This window comes from Diadema antillarum, unplaced genomic scaffold (assembly GCF_040938485.1).
Source record: "Diadema antillarum isolate AM-2024a unplaced genomic scaffold, OU_Dant_1.0 seq00001105_RagTag, whole genome shotgun sequence".
In the NCBI taxonomy this organism is placed as follows: domain Eukaryota; kingdom Metazoa; phylum Echinodermata; class Echinoidea; order Diadematoida; family Diadematidae; genus Diadema; species Diadema antillarum.
The window spans coordinates 28,128-49,724 of record NW_027271921.1 but is presented as its reverse complement, the minus strand read 5'-3'; the positions used below and the strand labels follow the sequence as shown (position 1 = coordinate 49,724).

General features: G+C 39.4%; 1 protein-coding gene across 1 annotated transcript in view; it reads right to left on the bottom strand.

Annotated features, from left to right (window-relative positions):
• LOC139743772 (uncharacterized) overlaps positions 1 to 21,597 on the bottom strand; it is a 43,342-nt gene that overhangs the window by 6,367 nt on the left and 15,378 nt on the right. Inside the window, exons 8-27 of the mRNA XM_071654224.1 lie at positions 20,713 to 20,840; positions 19,472 to 19,594; positions 18,839 to 19,125; positions 18,229 to 18,520; positions 17,417 to 17,616; positions 15,742 to 15,838; positions 15,060 to 15,242; positions 13,938 to 14,077; positions 13,433 to 13,502; positions 12,822 to 12,913; positions 11,744 to 11,938; positions 10,961 to 11,099; positions 10,032 to 10,186; positions 9,349 to 9,505; positions 8,087 to 8,218; positions 6,714 to 6,932; positions 5,656 to 5,763; positions 5,068 to 5,196; positions 4,006 to 4,206; positions 3,198 to 3,317 (exon numbers count right to left, since the gene is read on the bottom strand). Of these exons, the coding sequence (XP_071510325.1) occupies positions 3,198 to 3,317; positions 4,006 to 4,206; positions 5,068 to 5,196; positions 5,656 to 5,763; positions 6,714 to 6,932; positions 8,087 to 8,218; positions 9,349 to 9,505; positions 10,032 to 10,186; positions 10,961 to 11,099; positions 11,744 to 11,938; positions 12,822 to 12,913; positions 13,433 to 13,502; positions 13,938 to 14,077; positions 15,060 to 15,242; positions 15,742 to 15,838; positions 17,417 to 17,616; positions 18,229 to 18,520; positions 18,839 to 19,125; positions 19,472 to 19,594; positions 20,713 to 20,840 (3,167 nt within the window). The remainder of the gene's footprint in view (positions 1 to 3,197; positions 3,318 to 4,005; positions 4,207 to 5,067; positions 5,197 to 5,655; positions 5,764 to 6,713; positions 6,933 to 8,086; positions 8,219 to 9,348; positions 9,506 to 10,031; positions 10,187 to 10,960; positions 11,100 to 11,743; positions 11,939 to 12,821; positions 12,914 to 13,432; positions 13,503 to 13,937; positions 14,078 to 15,059; positions 15,243 to 15,741; positions 15,839 to 17,416; positions 17,617 to 18,228; positions 18,521 to 18,838; positions 19,126 to 19,471; positions 19,595 to 20,712; positions 20,841 to 21,597) is intronic.

The window sequence follows — 21,597 nt, the reverse complement described above, 5'->3', positions numbered from 1 at the left end:
ATTACACCAGGAATGAACGCGGACAATCAGGATGCCTTCCGGACAACAAAAGTTAGGCATGCGGACAAACTGCGGACAATACCAGGAAAATGGAAAGGTATAAATTTGGCGCTGATTTTGACTTTTCCTCATTTGACTGCTCACTGATGCTCCTTGTTGTGCTTCAGCAGTAGCGGCTGATATTTATATTAATATGATTGGTCAATATTATTTGATAAATGTGACCACCAAAAGTCGAAGAATAGGATTGTTTGCATGTCCGCTGACGACTCATTTTTTTTTATTTGTCTCATCTGGGAGAACAATTTTTTCTCTGCCTACAGTCACATGGATGACATTCGTAAACTTTTTGAACCATGCATATATATATATATATATATATATATATAATATATACATAAAAATACAAATGTAAATATGTATATATAGTCATGTTGATAAGGTAGTCCACGTGTGGGCAAGATAAAAAGATAAGTAACAAAACTGCAACAAAGTTCATGCTGTATTCACCAACGATTTATTTCTTCACAAGAAATAAACCGTTAGTGAATACAGCATGATCTTTGTTGCAGTTTTGTTACTTATAGTACTGTTACTTATGTTACTATATATATATATATATATATATATATATATATATATATAAATGTATATATATATATATATATTTATTTATAAATGTATATATATATATATATATATATATATACATATATATATATATATATATATATATACATGGTATATATATATACAGGGTGTATATATTCTTTATTCCCTTTTTTAGACATGTGCTTTATCCATCGTGAAGTATATACATGTTTTGTCTGATACTTGCCAAATTGATCCTAATCATTAAATTTGTTTTTCTTTCTCTGATTTTTCCCTTGTGCATCTCTAACCCTCTCTTATTTTGATCACTTTTGAACATTTCCAAGTCCGAGAATTTTTTTTCATGCTTAGAGCTTACTAGCCTATTGTCGATGAAGTGTAAAGATGGGGAAATATTTGTAACTTACTTTAATTCACTTTTTTTTTTTGGGGGGGGGGGGGTTCAGCTGGGCTGTCAAATTGGACAATCGAGTTTATTTGCAACTAAAACAAAAAGAGAAGAAAAAATATTAGGTAATAACAACTACGAAAATCATTCAGGTAAAGAATGTTTCTGAAATGATTTGTGATGCTTAATGTGTACTTAAATATATACACTCAGCAAAAAACAAAGCAAAAGAAAGACAGAACATTATCACTTTTTCGAGTTCATGATTTATTGCTTTTTCTCTCATTTCACTTGGATTTTGAAGCCAGAAGATTCTTCATTTTCCTCCATCATCTTTAGCTTTCATTGTTATTTTGGGCTTCAAAAATATTACATTGTCATGAGACCACAGGTATTTCTTTGCAATTGAATTCATGCTTTTTAATGTGATGAATTTGTCTTTTGTTCTAATATGTTGTATCATTAGAAAGCATTTACGTATGAATAACAACTTGTTCATGTTTATATAATACATTAACATTTAGCCAAAAATTCTATGCTTTTTTTTCTGAGTGTAATTCCATCTACTTTTGTGATTTTTCAGCTGGGCTGTCACATGGGACAACCTAGTTTGTTGGCAAATGAAATACGAAAACAACATAAAGGAAAATGTACTATAGTAAGTAATGGGAACCAGGAAAGTCACTCAGATGAAAAATAATTTCTGAAAAGATCAAATCAAAACAAACTTACTAGGAAGTTAGGGGGCTGATTTCACTTCTTTCTGGTTGCTTTTGACACAGTCTCTACTATCTTCTTCCTTGCCTTCTGGGACCGGAAATTCCTTAGATTTACCTGTTCTTCATCACTAGACGAAAGGAGTGCCTGTGATGGGGATATTTGCATGGGGGCCTTGCCTCCCTTCTTGCTCATTTTGCGTTTCATTGGCATGACGCTAGCGGAAAGTGTCGACATTTTCTTGTCTGGATCACACAATTTCCGCATCGGTTCCGGACGCTTGCATATATAGATCCGCATCGGCTCCGCGCTGTCCTAAAACATTCCTGGTGTCTTCCGCTTTCATTCGGGAAGCTTCCCCACACCGCGGGATTCTTTCCGGAGCGTGTGCGGAAGGAGCGGAAGGGTTCCGGACAAGCGGGACATCCTCAGGACATCGTCAGGACAAGTCGCCGAAGGTGTCAGGAAGTTCATTTCCGCGTCCAAATTTTGGTCTCGATCAAAATTTGGACGCGGAAATTTTTCTCTCTCCCGAAGGTGCGGAAACGCCCGGACATGTTTAGGACAGTGAGCGGACACGTTCAGGAACGTGCGGACAGGTTCCCGAAGGAGTGCGGAATACCAAATTTGCATTCCGGGTCTTGTCCGGGTCTTGTCCGCGCCCTAGTGGACGCCTGGTCTTACAGACAGGACCCAGAAGCTACTTCAGGGCCTTGAAACTCTATGGCTATAGATGCTCTCTGGTGATATCTCCATCTTATTTTTTAGCATGTGTGAGAAAACTTCATATGAGCAAAAGAAAATGCTTTGCAAGTGGGAGATATACAGCCAGAATGGAAGAAATTCGAAATTAAGCGAGAGATTTGGAGAAAACGGCTTCAGAGGCGGAGATCTCCTGCCAAAAGCGGAGAGCTGGAGTACGGTCATATCCTTGAGAAGAAAAGAATGCTTTTCCATTAAAGACATTTCCCCGCAGCAATTTTCAATACATTGAAAGGCTACAGACAGAACTTTTGAAATATCCTGTACATTATGCATATCACCAATACTGGAACCCCAAGTTTCAGGACAAAATTAGGTCTGACTGCAAGATGAAAGGTAAGATACTTTCAATATGCACACAGGAGATATCAAGAAAAAGGTCAGTGAATGTTATTTTTCCTCATCAAACCGAGCAAAAGTTTAGATAAAATTTTGATTCACATTACCCCGATACCATATGACATCATTTGACACCATTTGATTGAAGACGGGACAATTAACATCACAGAGGTATGACTCTAGAAGAACAGATCGTGGATACTGTATTTCTCATTTGCATATACAGTGAGATTGAATATCAGATTATTCTAGTGGATGGTTGAGATGTAATGAAATATCATGATTATTGCAGTGGCTGGCTTGAAGGTAGTTAATATACTTTAATATTTCCATTGACTGGTGGTGCTTTTTAATGTTGACAACTGAACTCTGATCATACCTGGAGTTGTGAGAGTGCAAGAGAGAGACTGGGCTGGCTGTAGATGGGGGTTCCCCCTTCTGGCTGGGCCAAGTCTGGTAGACCAGTGATGACAGACTCCAGCATTCCACTGTCATGCAGCTGATGTCATCGGGAGCAAGGAAGGTATATTGGGTAGATTCAGGAAGATTTCGGACAATCAGTCATTTGAATTTCTTAAATATATCTCCACATACACTAGGCCCTAATGATTACCATAAAATGCACAGAACCATCACAAATAGTCATAGAGTAATCTTAAAGCACTTTAAAAACATTGCAAGGTACTTACAGAGTGGCATTGCACAGTAGCAGTACTAACTGCTAGAAACCAAAAGTAGACCCAAGCAAAACAAAGTGCTTTGAAATGCCAGAAACCACAGTACATTATACACAAATACTGTGTAAGCCTTGCATTTTGTACTGCTGAGGTGTTCCAAGGTCATTTTCCAACGCTCCTTGGCAAGTCATGATTAAACATACTTCCACCAGTCGTTGCAATATATATAAAACCTTAGAAAGTGACCCAGCCTCAAAATTACAGCTCCATCTACAATCGTATTTAAACCCTCTATGTCCCCACGCATTTGTTGTTGTAGTTGTTGTTGTTATTATTATTATTACAATTATTATTACTATTACTATTATTATTTTTAATAGGGCCCCCATTTATGTTTTTTTTCCCCCTCCATAAACAACAGTCCAAAAGTTGCATTACCCCTCCCCATCACCCAACTCCTCTCCATCCTCCTACCCCTCCCCACCCTCCACCCCATCCCTCCCCCCTCACCTCATCTTCCCCGTCCGAGCTCTCATCCGTGCTGTCACAGCTGGCGATGCTCTCCCTCTCCACATGTATGGCAGGGATGCCTGGGATGACCGTGGGCTGGAGGAACATCCGGGGTGCGGCCTTCACCCCGCCCCTGTGGTCCTGGTAGGAGGAGGTGCCATAGGAGGGCAGACTCATCTTGTCTCTTGTTTCCATACCCAGCTAGAATGAAACAAAATCATAATAGGGTCAAAGTTATTTTCAGCTACGTCCACTTCATCCGTCAAACGCAATGTCTGTAAATTACCATATTTACCTTTTGGAACCCATTCAAGTATCATCTTTCATTTGTATGTTTCAAACAACATATTTGTTGGAAAGATATTCAAATATAAATCTGTAAGGTTTTAGAGGAACACAGCGTTAGAATAGTATCATTATCTACATCTATGCAAGACTCAGTCATCAACAGGGGGGCATTTCATCAAGCATTTTGTCAGTTATTTTTTCTGACAAACTGTTTTAAGCTACTGAAATCCTTGCATCTGATTGGCTGAGAGCAAATTTGTCAAAAAAAGTATCAGACAAAATGCTTGATGAAATGCCCCCAGTTATCTAAAAGCCAAGATCTCACATGACAGTTACTGCTTTACTTCACCCTTTTCAAGAGAACAAAGGAATAAATTATCTTTACAAAATCAGCTTTTAAAGCAGCATGTATCATTTAGAGTAATTAGTAGCAAGGTGAAGAATGCTTCATTTAGAGATATAGGCATCACACATTATCTCTACATGTCATTTTGCATCAAGGCAGAAAAGGAAGAACTTGTAGCACAATGCAATAAAACCAGAATTTTCGCATACATGAAATTTTTGTGAATTTCACAAAATTAAAATGCACACTTAAGTTTTTGTCTACACAGTGCATTGAATGCCAGTGCCAATTTGCAAAAATTCATGCCGCAAAAACACCGTCGGCTCCAATTCGCAAAAGTTGCATGCTGCAAATGTTTCTAGTTTTACAGTAAGATCACACTAGTTGGAAGTCTCAACATCATCATAAACATAGCTGTCACATGTCACCTTGCCATACTCAGCCGATCCCCAGGCCAGGCCTTGGTTCTGATAGTTGACGGCCAGTGAAAACCTTGACCCTGCTGCTATGGCAACAAAGAGGTCATCACGAGACTGATTGACAAGGACAGGCACATTCTGTGGAGAGATACAAACGAATAATTTGTAAATGAAATATGGTGAAAGAAATCTTAAGGTAGGAATACCAGTAGATGCAGCAGTGATACCCAGAGGATCAGAGATATGAAAACAAAAGAAGAGAACAAAAACACAGATATTGCATTTATTTGTATAAAAAAATATATAATTCATGAAAACTCCCCAACAGATCTAGATAAGAATGCATCTCAATTAAGAGTTGCTTTCCAATCTTGACAAAAGGAATACAGATAAATGCTTCTGTGCATATGAAAAAACAAAACAATAAGAATAATACTGACACTCACAAAAGGTATGTACACAGATTACTTATAGACAAACATGTATGCGACCAATACGGCCAGCAATTCAGGCCTATTACTGACGGAGATACATTTGAAATAGCTTTGAGTTTGACCGTACTGACAGTTATCAACACTGGTCAGTGAGTGGACTTACCTGGTTGACTCTATTCCCATTCCCTAGCTGACCCATTTCATTACTACCCCAGCTATAGAGTTCTCCAGCAGTGGTTAGCAGCATGTAGTGGTTACCGGACATGGTCACCTACAGGGGAAGAGAGAATGTGTTACGGGTCTGGCTATTCCGAGAACTTGCTTACTTCCATTAACCTATTGTGCACAGACAACATCCTGACAGACATTGTTTGGCCGGACAGAGGCTTTCATTCACACATTAGCATTGCATGAGCAGGATAAGGCTATGATTACACAGACAATGACCACATCAGATAAATTTGAGTTCTGCATCTTTGAAACATAGAGATAACTGTCATTTCTTGCTTTTGATGAGAAATAATTACACGGTTTCAGGTAACAGCTTGGGGAGATATTTTGCTGTTCTGAGATATCATGTGAAACACCTGGAAAAGAGGCTATCTGGATACATCTTCTCTGGCTGTAGAATGGTGACTGCTTTATATTTGATCAACCCCATCACAATATTAAAGCTTTCCATTTCACACCTGTAACTCTGAAGCGATAATTCACAATATGAGTATCAGTGTATGGTCAGAAAAAAGATTTGTCTACTGTTTTAGTGGCATATAAATCACAATTCACTAATAATAGGAATAAACAGACACTGAGTCTAGCACTCTCTGTTTCATCGGCCTGCAGAGTTTATAGATCTATAGATGACATGTGCTTATGAGATAACTAGCAATAAATTATCCCATTACACCAGTAAAATACCAGCACCGGATGTTACCCTCATCAGTCAATATGCTTCATATGTATGTTCCTATTTGCACCACCTCTGAACAAATCAGAATTCCTGTATGGTCTCACTGACCTTCATGGTGAATAGAGGCATTCAAGATTAAATATCATAGTTAAGCTGTTCACACCGGGAAAATGGGAGCCTGACTCTAGAATGTGAACTCATACAAGTTATGCATGCTATGTCCAAATACCATGACGCTCCTGGCTTTGAGGGCTAAAGGTGGGGGGGGGGGGGGGGGGGGGGGTTAGACACACCCATGGGACCACTCTTACCTTCTTGATGGGTGCCTGGATGTTGCTTGGCACCAGGGCGGGGAGGAGGTGCTCATTCTCCTGCGGCAAGGAAGGCAGCCTGCTGACAGTCTGGTGGTGGTGGGGGTCGGGGTTGAGGCGGGTGTGGTGACGTTTGCGGGCCAGCTGAAGCGCCTGGCGTAGCTCAAGGGGACTCTTCCCCCACGTGTACACCTTTTGGGGGTTGCTGGTGATGGCAAGCTGTGGTATGAGAACAGGACCAAATCAGAATGAGTTAAAAAGCATTATGCTGGCACACAATTGCTCAAGTTGATGTTTATAATTATGTCAGCACAGGTCAAACATTACCTCCTGACAAAATTTCACCAATGCAGTGTCAAACAATTTTACAAGTAGCTGGGTAGCATGGTCAGAGTTTCCTATATCATTCACAAGGATCATTGTTTTGACTGAAATTCTCCTCATTCCATTTCCAGTTTTCAACACAAAGGTCACATTTTTTTTCTTCAAATTTCAAGGGTTTTTTTTTTCTTCAGATTTTAAGTTTTTTTTTCTTCCTTGCTTTATTTTGTTTTCTTGCCTGATCTTGTATTTTCCTGAATTGGTTAGCAGTCTCCATTTCCTTGTCAACACTTTCTTCATCAGCTTATCAGTTGGAATGGATAAAATATGACACCTGTCCGGAGATCAGGAGGTCGTAGGTTCGAATCCTGCTCGAGTATGTATGGACATGATTTCTTTTGTCCTGGCTACTACTATTACACTAATCAATTCAGTGCTTATTTACACCAATGTACAGCAATTTGTCAATCAGTTGCAGGTTATTAGTTGTCTCCAAGCCATTGGTCGAGACAGAGGACAGAAGTTTATTACAGACCAGCCCTCATCCCCATCCCACCACCTCCCCCCCCCCCAAAAAAAAAAAATGAACAAAGGGAGAATCCTATTTAAACTTTGTACTTAATTCATCAAATGCTTGTGACTGCACAGACACTGACTCAGAGACACATCTACTGAAAGATAAAAATTATAATATTCAAACTCCAGTGAGCAGATGTCAGTTTTGCTCGACATATTCACTTTCCAGATAGAATAGTAGCTTCAAAGTAACAACAGTCAATTAACTGAACTTATATTGGTATTGTAACCACTGGACTTAGATTGCTGTATTAACCACTGGATTTCAAATGCTGTAGTAATCAATGGACTTAACTTGCTGCAGCAACCACTGGACTTTTAATGCTAGCGTAAACACTGGACTTACACTGCTGTAGTAACCACTGGACTTAAAATGCTAGAGTAAACACTGGACTTAAATTGCTATAGTAACCACAGGACTTACATTGCTATAGTAACAACAGGACTTACATTGCTATAGAAACCACAGAACTTACATTGCTATAGTAACCGCAGGTAAGAATGTTGACATGGAGAGAACTTAGAGCGTCCAGTCTGACAGGGACCGATGATTTACTGACTGATCCTGTCCCAAGCTGTCCGAAGGCGGATGACCCAAACATCCAAACCTTGGTAGAGAGACGACAAAAATTCACTGATTTGTACGTACATCCTACTCGACCCTATCTAGCACAAGCAGTAATCAAAGACTTGCAGTACCATCTGACCTAATCCTTGTACAGGAACCATCTCAATAGTTTACACTTAATCAGGGGTGGATCCAGGAATTCCGTAAAGGGGGGGCGCCTTTGCAAAATGAAAGGGGGGCGCACGCAACCACCCCCATTTTTTCTATTTATTTCTATTGTTTTAACCAAAAATAAACAGGGGGCACACGCCCAATGCGCCCCCCTCTGGATCCCCCACTGCACTTAATGAAACATTGTGGTTTTCAAGAATGCAGCATAATGATATGTTACTAGAAACTGCTGTCCAATGAGTTAGCATTTTGATTTAAATGCCATTATACCAACAAGAAACAATTGAATCTTCAATCTTGTAAAAATAGTCGGGGTAAATTTTCCAGCAATCAATAATTGAAAATAATGATTAAAATAATTGTTATTCTAATGACAAAGATAAAAGACAGGTTGTGCACTGAAATCAAATATGCAGTAGGGAAATATTGTGAAAGGGCATTTCCTTCTACACTACTGTAAATCAATCATGCATGTTAAAGGGTGTGTACAGTTCTGGTCGAGGTGAAGATTTAGCTTTTAACGTTTTGCGAGATATTCAGAAACTACTCTATGAGATGTCAAAGAGCATGCAGTTCTATGGGGTATCAAAAGTTTATTCGATGAAAATCGGTTTTGAAATGGCCGAGATATCCAAAAACAAGGTGAAACAAAGATATCCTAATAAAGTTGGGGCATGTCGCCTTTTATTATTAGCACTTTTTTGGATATCTCAGCCATATGAAAACCAATTTTCATCAAATAAATGTTGAATCCTTCTTAAAATTACATGCGCTTTCATATTTCATAAGAGGCTTTTCATTATCTCATTTAGGAATGTTCAAAGCATGAATCCCTACCTCAACCAGTACTGTACAGTCCCTTTAAAAAGCACATCACTGAAAAAAAAAAGACCTATGCCAGCATTAAACATAAAAACAAAACCAACGACAAACAAAGGGGGAGGGGCACATATAAATCCAGATGATCAGACTATGCTGAGATTGAGGCAATAACTATACCTGACCCTCGTTGGTGAGAATTCCACTGTGGGCGTATCCGGCACTAACATTGACTATTGCACTACGAGTGAACGGGGCAAGAGGCTTGGGCACAATCTGGTCCTCCACATCCCCGTGGCCCAGCTGGCCGTGGGCACCCCAGCCGAAGCTCCACAACCTATAGTCAGGAGAAACGTGTTGATATGCTGTATATGCCATGTTTTTTGCAAGCATAATATTTCCTGAATTTGGATTTGTGAGACAGTTTTTGTAAGCCCTGAAATTTGTGTTCTTGAATCACTGCTACAGAGATACAGTAAGCATCATCCCTCTGTAAGGAGCACACTCAGCAATTTTCCACTTTGGTGATGATATACACTGCATTTGTGTAATAAAAGTCAATACTTTACTTTTAATGGAACGGAATGTTTTCGCCAAGCATGCCTGTGTTGCAGTCTCAAAATAATGTGGCACATAAAGAGTTAAATAGCATACATGTGATATCTATAAATATTGTCATTCCTAATCTGGATGATTAATAACTCAGACATAACTATAGCAAAAATGAACTTCTTTTCCAATAATACCACAGCATGCAATGAATTGGTACGTAAGCTAGCCCGTTGTAGTACACTGATTACTATTTTCCATTATTTGTAAATAAAGATAAAGCACAAATGCATTATACCTTTTGATTAAATTACCTTTGATCTTGAGTTAGCACCAATGTGTGTAGCTGCCCGCAGGCCAGAGTTATGCACCTATGGCCACTGAGGGCTTCAACGACCACTGGCCGAGAGTGGACAGTTTTGTCTCCGACACCAAGCTGACCATACATAGAACTGCCCCATCCATAGAGCTGTAACAAAAAGTGGACACACACAAAACTGTACTAAAATTTGTTCTTCCTCATTTATTGCATTCCACACAATTCTTATATAAATAAAGGTGTCATACTCAAAAGTAACATGAAGTTAAGCCATGGTGTAACCACCGTCAAGACAAAATGTATTGCTTCAAAATAGGACAAGAACACAAATGAACCGCTGGTATAATTACTGGCAAATATTCATAACAGTATGACTGCTTAAATGTGAACATTAGCAAAAACAAGCAATATGGGCATCATTTTTGGATCAAATTATCTCTCACACCTTAACTCACTGTGAAGTATGGCAAACTAAACACTGGATTACATGACTGCATCATAGAATCTTCCATCTTTTTAAATTACTTTAAGTCCCATTCACTCAATTTCAATTCCATCTGATTCCCTTCACTCCAGTTTCATTCACCCCAGTGCAATTAATTACATAATTCCATTAGCTCTAGTGCTCAAGCAAGTTGATTAGGAATTCAGTCAACATTCATCAAATCAATCAATCAGTTAGGATTTAGGATTTACGTGTACACAATAGGCAACAATTTTCTAAGCACTTTGAATCAACACCACATGTAGTTTGTGGATAGCAAGCTTTGTGTGATATATTAACCTTTCTAGAATCACACTCATCTAAGCTGAGCCTACTGAAATAACTGAATCAAATCTTGACTAAAAGTCTGGCATATTTCACAGCTTGACCATTCTTTGTCCAGACTGACCCCATAGTGTTGACCATCCCAGTCTACTCACCCTTCCTTCCTGGGTCACTGCCATGGTGTGCTCCTTCCCACAAGCCACTGCCCGCACTCGGATTCCGTGCATGTGCAGGGTCTCCACTCGCAGTGGGGGCGCTGTTCCGTCCAGCGACATGATGTCTCCCTGACCTAGTCTGTTGGCAGAGAAAGAGAGTGATGTATTGACTGCTGACACAAAAGTAAGGGCCTACATTTAAAGAAAAGGGGTTTTTTTTAGTATTACGACCAGTCCCATCAAACTTAGAACCGTGATTTGTTGCGAAACAAGACAAAGATAAAGGTTTTGACTATTTGAACTGAGAATAGATGTGAAGAAATAATATTCTTTGTGGTAACTTTGTTAAGGAATATCTATTAAAAAAATGGCTTAAAATCACCATTAGAGAGAAAAGTGGTTAAATATGCCTTTGCTTGCAACCCAGTCATCAATCTCCAACTATTTAAACAGAATCAGATTCTCTTAACCCGTTGAGGACGGACTGGTTTTGCTACAACACGCATTTCCCATAGACACCTGCCCGAGTATACTCGGGACTCGTCCTCAACGGGTTAAATATCTTTACACTAGCCCTAGACAGATGATTCATTAGTTTGTACTTAAGTGCATTGCTTGGCAGAAAAATGAACCAAGACTGATATCAGTGTCAATGCGTTGGTCATCTCAATATCCATAAATAATCGGGAAGGACACGAAAGCTGCTAAGGAGTTGACACACGTCACTAGGAATGTGAATTCATGTGTGTACTCATAGTGGGTTATCTTAATTCCCTAACTGACCTTCCTTCGTGAGCCCTTCCCCACGTATAGACATCTCCGTTGGCCACAATAGCTGCATGGTCTTGGCCACAGGCCACAGCATTCTGGGTAGGGAGAAGCAGACCGACGGGAAGCTTGTGGGAGCAGCCAGGGGTGTCTTCGGGCAGCGAGGTCACTCCCGGGTCACACTCAAAACCGTTTTCTAGAGACAGCGTGCTGTGTGGGACAGTGATGAGAATTCAAATACTCTCAGAGAGCAGGTAGGTTACCAGGTAGAGAAGCAAATATCCACGTAGTCACAATGATGTTAAAAATTTTCAGAAAGTGACTGCACATGTACTATGTGACATTCAACGACATATAGCAAAGTGGCATGGAAGTCAATATGCATATCCACAACAGCATTGTACGCAGCTTCTAGCCAGTTGCACAAACATACACCTAGTGCAGTGTATAATCTACTTTCAAGACCATTTTTATCAATTACTTAAAATTTCAATATATCTCTTTACATCTGGTTTGATCCAATTTGTTTGTGAAATATATCGAGAACAGAATGCATAAATAGACACATAGAAATACTGACATTTAATCTGACAAAAAAAAAAAAAAGACACTGCATAAGAGGATGTAAATGATGATCTTGATACCTCAGTTCAATATAAGTAATATTACTAACATGACTAGAGAATCACACTTTCAAGCTAGTAGTGCTTCGCATACAACTCCTGTAGGAACTCAAAATACTTCTCAGTTTGTGATCAGCTGCATCATAAAAAGAAAACAAAGAGATATCTAACCAGGGGGGTTGTTTCATAAAGCTGTTCATGAAGTTACGAACGACTTACGAGCGACTAATGATCAGTTCTTGTGCTGAATTATGGAAATTCTGATAAGTATAGCACATATTACGAGCGACTGGTGATCAGTTCTGATGTCATCAGAACTGATCACCAGTCGCTCGTAAGTCGTTCGTAACTTTACGAACAGCTTTGTGAAACAGGGCCCTGGGTGGTCACCTAACAAACCCAATATGGTAGGGTATTGAAAATGATGCTGCAAGAATTGTTTGGTGTAAGGGTAGCTATTGTCCACCAACCTGCCAAGTTCCTTCCTCTTCTTGTTCAGCTTTAGGAGAATAAGGAGGAAGACCTCTATCAGGATGCTGGGCTTGGGGAAGATGGCAATATCCTGGAAGAAAGAGGATTATAAACATCTCATTTACTATGATGACCTTTGACCTCAACCATCATCTATTACTCTCTCAATCACATAACAAATCATCACAAATCATGATGTTGATACACCAAAGATGAAGTACCATTTGATTACCAAAATCCTTGGGATCAATTGTCATGAATCTCCACACCGAGTAACATTCTTCACTGTTATCATCATCAACATTATTACAATCTTCAGTGGATGTTCATTATCAATATTGATATGAAGATGGCACATTATTATCGTAAAGGGCATGGCGTTTGTGATCTTATATACCACAGTACAACCATCGATCGCATGACACCACACTGTATGTTCTCATCACTAGCATCACCTTCATCATCCCTATAATTATGATTCAGATGATCACATCAATCATTATGATGACAATCAGCCATCAATACACCTACATTTGTCACCTTGCCAGTTGTATTGTCATCACCATGGTAACACATTTGTTAACTGCATCAATTTTGCTCCTTTCCTTACCTCTCCATCAGTGGAGCCCTGGGCAGTCTTGTAGCTGTCAGAGGAAGCTGTAGACCCAGTTGAGTGACTCCTGCATAATTTAAAAAAAATCAAAATAAACAATCAATCAATGAATATCAATTTCACCTATCATACCTGTTATATGAATGCACAAGATAGAAAGAGATCAACCATTTTGCTTTAATATTCTAAATGATGTTGCAACCAAGCACTTGCCACCATTTTTTTCTATGATTTTAATATGCTTCATACTTTTTTCACATCATTGATGTCACAGTCAGCATAATTTTGTAAAGAAAACTGAAGTACACAAAAAATCAATTTGAAGCATTTGTAGCATCAACTGGGTTGGTTTTTCTCCTGAAGATCAGGCCACCAAACTGACTCAAATGATGAAAAGAACAGCAGTTTCATGCAATCCTATCACTGAGAAATGCAGAAGAGACATCAGGAGAAAAGGGATCGTCAGAGAAACATTGGAGTGGAAAGGTGAGGGATTAATAACCTTTCTCTCCTACTCTTGAGGAGTGGTCTCAGGGTCGGCTTGGACGGGTCAAAGAGATGAGCAAGCTTCAGGAGGGTTTTGACATCAAGGTCATCCAAACAGCCTCGGATGAAGTCTGTGTAGCGGAAGACGAGCTCGGGCTGGAAAAGAAAACACTAGGAAATTTAGTGAGAACTGCTCCTCTTAACAGCAGAAATTGAAAGGTATGGAGAGCACATGAGATAACTACTGGTACTTAATACCCCCATTCCACAGAGATTTTCTCTCATCAGTCACTCATCGGAAGCAAAGTTTATCGCTTCTGGCCACCAACCGAAGCGTATCTGACTTCTGTTGGTCGACTATCAGGTAAGTGTCAGACATGTTGGGCGGTGATCCGATGAGGATCATGCGCAATATGTCTGACACTCACCTGATAGTCAACCAACCAAGTCAGATTCCTCAGACTGCGATCTCATATACTTCGGTGGGTGGCCAGAGCCAACAAACCTTGCTTCTGATGAGTGACCGATGAAAAAAAAATCTCTGTGGAATGGGGGTATGAAATACAGTGTATCATCTGACCTTAGCATAATTCATAGTATCTTGGTCATCTGTCTATACACATCTGAATTGACATGGTATACTAACAAAAAGAGTGGTATTCTTTTTGTTTGGTGGATTACTGGTAAAGTAGCACAAAATACAACTACCTGGAAATTTATTGAGAGTATTGGGCAGGCTCAAACAGAGATGCTACTTCACAGCATACTGGTACACATCACATAACATACCAGTTTACTTTATATTGAAGAATGAAATACTGCAGAGTAATGGAGACATTAAATGGAAACTGCTTCTTCTGCTTGTCTGTCTGTGTTTCTTTCTCTCTCTCTATCTGATAAAACAGCTTCCTTCTATTTTTAAGTTAACCCTCTCAAAGACAGCTCCATCAACTTGCCATTGGCACACACAGAACACCAACTACCTTGATTGTGTCAAGTGTGGGTTTTTTTCAATATGACTTGTATGTGTGTTTTTTATGTATATTTGGAAAATAAAATAGAATCAAAGATAGAAAAAAAAAATCTATTGGTATTGCATACAGTGTAGTTATAAGAGAAAGTAAGAGATGCAGTCTACCTTGGCAAGGAGATGACACACAGCCTGTTGAGAAGGCATACACCTGACAAAAGCCATGTCCCCAGCAGCAGAAAACTTAGTGATGTAACCCTGTGAGACGAGCTGTTTACGAAGGGAGCCCTCTATCTGTGGCAGCCCAGCTTGAAGGAGCACTTCTAGGGCTGTGGACAGCTTGCCACGAGCCTGTCAAGCAAGGAAGAAAGCCAAAAAATAAAAAATAAAAATAATAATAATAATAGATAAATAAATAAATAAAATGAATGAAATAAATAAATGAATGAATAAAATAATAAACAAATAAAGAATGGCTTTTTACATTTTTCATGAGGGCTCACAATTGGTCAGACTCACTGAGCAGAACATTTGATTTACTTCATTTTTTTTTTCCATTTTGTTCACAGAAGCTGTGTACATGCATACATACACACTAACATAAATACACACATACACCCATACATACATACATACACACATATACCTGTATACATAGTTAAATACATACATGTACATAAATGCATACACACTTTTTATACCTTCATGCACACATGGTTGCAATAAATCACTTCATGGGATAACAGAGTGGCAATGCTGTAATGATCCTTAACAGCTTTTATGCTCATGTAAATCACAAACTCTATGCAACATAAAAGTTAATATCTGGAGAAATCCTCCTTTGACTTACTTTTGCCACTTCGATGAGAATATCTGTGAGCCCACATTCAGCAAACAGCTTGAGTGCTGCATCCTCATTGTAGTCAAAATTGTCCATGAGAAAGTGTCTGAAGGAGAGAAGAGGATCTAAATCTTAGAATCAAACAGGAAGATGACAGAACAATGAATTTTTAAGTGATAAGAATGGCTAACTGCATGTACTCTGAGACAAAGTGAATTTATATTACAGTGGTTACTGAGTAAGGACATATAACAATATTACATTTGTTATCATTCAGGGGGAAAAAAATGTAACTTACAAAGATATTGCACACAGATAACACATTTTGTTGCTCATAAAATACATAAGATAATGAATGATCACGGCTTTCAGCTATGGTTAGCGTCATCTCATCTTTGCCAACATGAAGATCCCAGATTATAGACATATCATCAGCATTGTTCAAGATTAACATGTACAATGGTACACTTAAAAGTCTATATAGACCGTAATATCATTTTATGACATTGTTAGGCAATTATGATGGGCAGTGAGTGGTTGTTCCATCAATATTGCAAATGTTCTACCTAGAAACATATGCGATTGATTGTAAACTCTGAAAAGGATATCTGAACTTTACATGGGCACCAGAATTGCTGAGAGGGCAGAAGAAAATAAAGACTTTATTTCAGTGAGTGATTTAACAGATGATATGAAAAATCAAATAGAATACTGGCCCACAAAACACCAACTGTTGGAAGTTGAGTCTATTGCACAGAGTACCTAGTCTGGGCTAGTCAGCTCTTGTATTTGGATCTGTAGATTAGATTATGTAAATCTTCTAATTGGAACGTGCAAAGAGATCCCAACATACGGGTCCATTTAGGTGTTTATCAACCCTTTATGTTCTCAGGCACTAAGCTTAACACTTGCCAAGCTTAACTTGCCAAGCTTTTCCATCAGCATTCAGTAATCCATCCAAACTTGACCTAGATGTAATTTTGTTAGCTAGTCTACTCAGTTGTAGAAATACCCCTCAGTCTGACAAGAAGGCCATGGCGACACGATAGGGATTAGGTAATCTGTATCCACAGACAATTACTTTCCAGACATGTTCACCAATCGGCACAGAGAGCACTCCAGCATGCGTGCCAATCAGCGAACAAAGTACAGTAGGGTTAACCCTAAAGGGGCCGGGGGGCAGCATCCGCCCCCCCCCCCCCCCCCCCTCGGTGTTTCGCACTATGATTCTGTAACACAAGAAAGCCTCGTCACGAGGCTTCTTGACTTTCTTTGTTCAAGTCTCACGCAAAACAATAAAATACATAAGAATTGAAATGACTTTTGGAAGTTTTTATGATGTACAATTGTTGAATATGCTCAAACAGATATACAAACCAAAGAGGAGACTCTCAATGCTTTTAATTAGGCTAAAATATGATCTTTTACTTAATTTGCATAATTAATTAATTAAAATTAATGATTGATTGTTTCAAAAATCTTTTGACACAATCTTGTAGATTTTGACGTGGGTGTCACGCATGACAAATTTCGTCACGATCGCACCTCTGACGGCCGAGATCTCGGGGGGCGGAATCCGCCCCCCTCCGGTTTTAGCATAGCCAAAAAAGCCCGGCCTGATTAGGGTTAAGAACATTTCTTCTTTTGCTCGGCAAGCAGAGGATCGTTTCTTCAAGAGGCTTACTTGAAGTTGAACATGAGTTCCTCTCGTCGGTCACCCTCGAGAATCTCGTAGACGAAACATTTGATGGCCATGTTGGCCAACATCCGGCGATCGTGACCGCTCAGCTCCGACGTCCTGCTCAGAGCTACACTGACCAGCGATAGGATCTCAGAGATGTGGCCGTGCTTGGCCAGACTGGTCACCTGTTTGATGTAGGAGCACTGGAGAGATGAAGAATTGATCAATTGTTATAGTCAAGTAGTGGGACTGGGGGAGAGGTTGAAAGACAACAAAAGCTCAAAAGGAACAATATAATTCTTGAATTACCCGTCTTTGGTACTGCACTTGAAAGGGTGCGATATTTGCATGTAATGACTTTTATTTGACAGCCCTAAGTATTAAAGTTAACTGATTTTGAAGGCAAAGTTATAATCAACTTAATGGAGTTTAAACTGTGTAGTTAATTTGATTTAACACTGTACCCATGCAGATTTCAGAAAGCATAGTACCTGCAGATTCCATTCACTGTTGCCATGTAATTTGTCCAGAGTGCACATGCTGTATACACCATATATTTTGCGGGTATTTATTTTAGCAAATCTCACAAGTTGGGTGCTATTCACGAATTTAACAACATGAGAATATATGCTAACTCTGATCTTGACATGAATGAGACTTGTGCATGTCATTTCTCCTTTCATTACTGTGCTCCGAGATCAAGGATTTAACCACTTTTCACAACTGTCGGGAGGTCCCAATTCGTGAAAAATGAGACTCGTTAAACATATGGCGTATACAGTATATGGTTCTCGGCCGGGACTCTCCCATCTAACCTGCGCATTTTGGAAGAGACTGAGCGCCCTCTGACAGTCCCCTGCAGCGAGCTTCATCTCAGCCGCTCTCTCGTAGAGGGCGTTCATGTCTAGTCCCAGAGTGATGCCAAGACTTTCGGCCCGGCTCCCATCCCTCTCGGACATGGCCAGCTCGAGGAAGAGGCCCTCGGGGGAGGTCCTGGGCCGACAATGGTAGAGAGCCAGGTTGGTGACCACCACGCAACCATCCAGGATGGTGGAGGACAGGCCGGATGAGGGGGCGGAATTCGCGTAGCGCAGAGATTGGGGTATCCTGTCAAGGGTGAGACAAGCACATTAGTCCTTCAATAGAAATTTATCAACAATCAAAACCATGGCATAATTATTCCTATGAAGTCTGATAAGTTCTGTTACTGCATTATTGAATCTAATCCATATAAGTATTTGTGCCTTATTCCTCAACGGCATTATAATAACCAAAGCACCGTCTGGCACTCATTTGTGTATCTGGTGGATCATACTACAAGAGTTCTATGTGGCCTCAAATTACAGCTGCAAGGACTATTAGGAACTCTTTCATACCTCCTGACTTCTCCCCCTCCATTGCTGTTGCATTTGATTGGCTACTCACCCTACTCCTGACTCCTCCCACTCTGAGGAGGTGCTATAGTAATCATCATCTGACTCGTCAACGTCAGACTCATCCTTCTTGCCATCGCCATGGTGACGCTTGCCATGAGACAAAGACGATGCCGTTCTCCGCCTCCGTATGGTGCTCCCGTGTGCCTGGTGCTTGTACATGGCCACAAACGTCTCCCCCTCGGAAAAAGTGAAGGTTTGCATCACAGCCTCCTCATTGGCCATCTGGTCAGGTGATGATACCTCAGACTTCTGACTGGACAACACTGTCAGGGTAACCTACATAACATGACCAAAAGAACGCAAATGACAAGAATTGCACAGGCATTTTACAAATGAAATTATCATCTACATATCTTTTGCACTTCACTTTTCGGCTAAGATAAAATTTTGATATAACAACAAAAACTCCAGTCCTGAGTACTTCACTATAGGAGTGCACCGTATCCAATATTCTGAATATTATGGCCTGAATTCACAAAGGTGGTACAATTGAAAGCAATATCACTAAAAAATAACTGTGGTAGACTGATAGATGTAAGGATATAACCTAATTAGCCGACTCAAAATGAATTTCCCCATGTTATGGTATCATGCCATGCATCAACCAGTTGGCATAACTCACCTGCTTCTCCTCAGAGATTGAGATACAGAAGAGAAGTCTGTCAGTGAGGAGGACCTCCTCTGCACGGACCGGAAGGCGGTAGACGTACAGGGGCATCCAGTTGTCAATGCTGCTATCATAGATCTATGGTGGTATCAAACCAATATATACAGTCAATCCTTGCCCAAGATAACCCCATCAAAATTTATTCAAAAAAATCAAATATACCCTCCATTATAATATAGTCAACATTTTGTTTTCCTTTGCTTTGTTTTTACTCAATTGTACCTTTGAATTACCATGTTAATATTCTCTTTTGCAAAGTCCAACTAAATTAGGGCTAATTGGAGGTCATCTGGACTTCTACACAGAGTGCACATTCCAGCAAGTTTACACTCTTTCCTTGGTCTATACACTGCACTACAAAAGTTGTCTCATACCTTGACAGCTGTCAGAGGGTTAGGAATGAAGACATAATACTTCCAAGGTTATAACCCAACCAAGCACTGCTAACCCTTTCTGTGCCAGGAACTTTGGACATTGTGTATAACACTGTGGGGTTTTCTGTACCAATCAGCACTCAAGCGCACAAAGGGTTAATCTAAATTACCACCTGGGTATTTCTCTGGGTATATCAACATTCTGTGTATACAGACTTTTTAATTTGAATCTCTTTGAGTAGTGGCCCTTGGGCATAGGGGTTAATAACATCTATGCAATGGTAAATCTTTTTTTCAGGTCACAAAAATGATTGGTTTGTCTGTATCAATACATTGGTACATACAGGATTCCTTAGCCTACAGAGGTAGCTTTGTTTAGAAAATGAATGAATGAATGAATGAATGAATGAATGAATGAATGAATGAATGAATGAATGAATGAATGAATGAATGAATGAATGAATGAATGAATGAATGAATGAATGAATGAATGAATGAATGAATGAATGAATGAATGAATGAATGAATGAATGAATGAATGAATGAATGAATGAATGAATGAATGAATGAATGAATGAATGAACGAACAAACAAACAAACGAACAAATGAATGAACGAACGAACAAACGAATGAATGGATGGATGAATGAATGAAAGAATGAACGAATCTATAAATGAATGAATGAATGAAAGAATGAACGAATCTATAAATGAGTGAATCAATCAATCAGTCAATCAATCAATCTAAAAATGACTTCTGCTGTCTCACATATGTTCAAGATTTTGCTTTGTCATTATAATGTGGGAGAGTCAGATACCAACCTTGAATATATTGACAGTGCGATTGTGACCTGCCACCAAAGAGCGCCCTCGGGCAAACTGTGCTGTCAGCTGGATTGTTTGTGTGAACTGCTGAAAGGGGACAGGGGTGAAGCCAGGGGTGCCTTCATCTAAACGTAAAAACACATCATAACACTCTGTTATATCACCTGCAAGGCATAATATTAAATGAGATTACAATTTTCAGTTATGTTACATTTTTTTTTTTTAAAAGGTTACTTCCGTTACAGCTGTACTGAAGTGATATGAGGTTACTCTGATTGTAATTACTTTCTTGGCCAACAAAGCATATTATTCAGCATAAAAATGAACTGAATAATTGTCAATAATATAAATTGATTTAATCTGAATATCAACTCAATACTTCTGGCCATTAGCGTATCTAACGTACCATCCTTTGACATATTGACTCCATACTATGCAATGCTCTATATCTACCACTGGTCTTGTCTTGATCAGCAATTCTCATTCTCCTCTTGTTATTTTAAGGATTTTTTGGAGGGGGGGGGGGATTGGAGAGGGAAGCAAATTGAAATTAAAGCCAACTTTCTGGAATGCCTTGGGAACAAGTAGAGTGACGTAATTTACACTGAACTCTAACAGAAACATTGTCTACTTTTGACTATTCGTTCTATTTAAACAGGAAAACTTGCATTCTACATACAATGTACACAATAAATGGTGCAGTCACACTACACGAAACGATGCGTAGTTTCCCTACAGGGTATTTTGCTTCATGTAGTATGGTTTATAGTGACTTCCCAAGAAACTTTATGCATAAATTTTGGAAGTGTCTTTGCACTTATTGCAAAACTATGCATTGTTTTGTGTACTGTGACTGTGCAGGGCTGAAACTTGGAGAAGGTT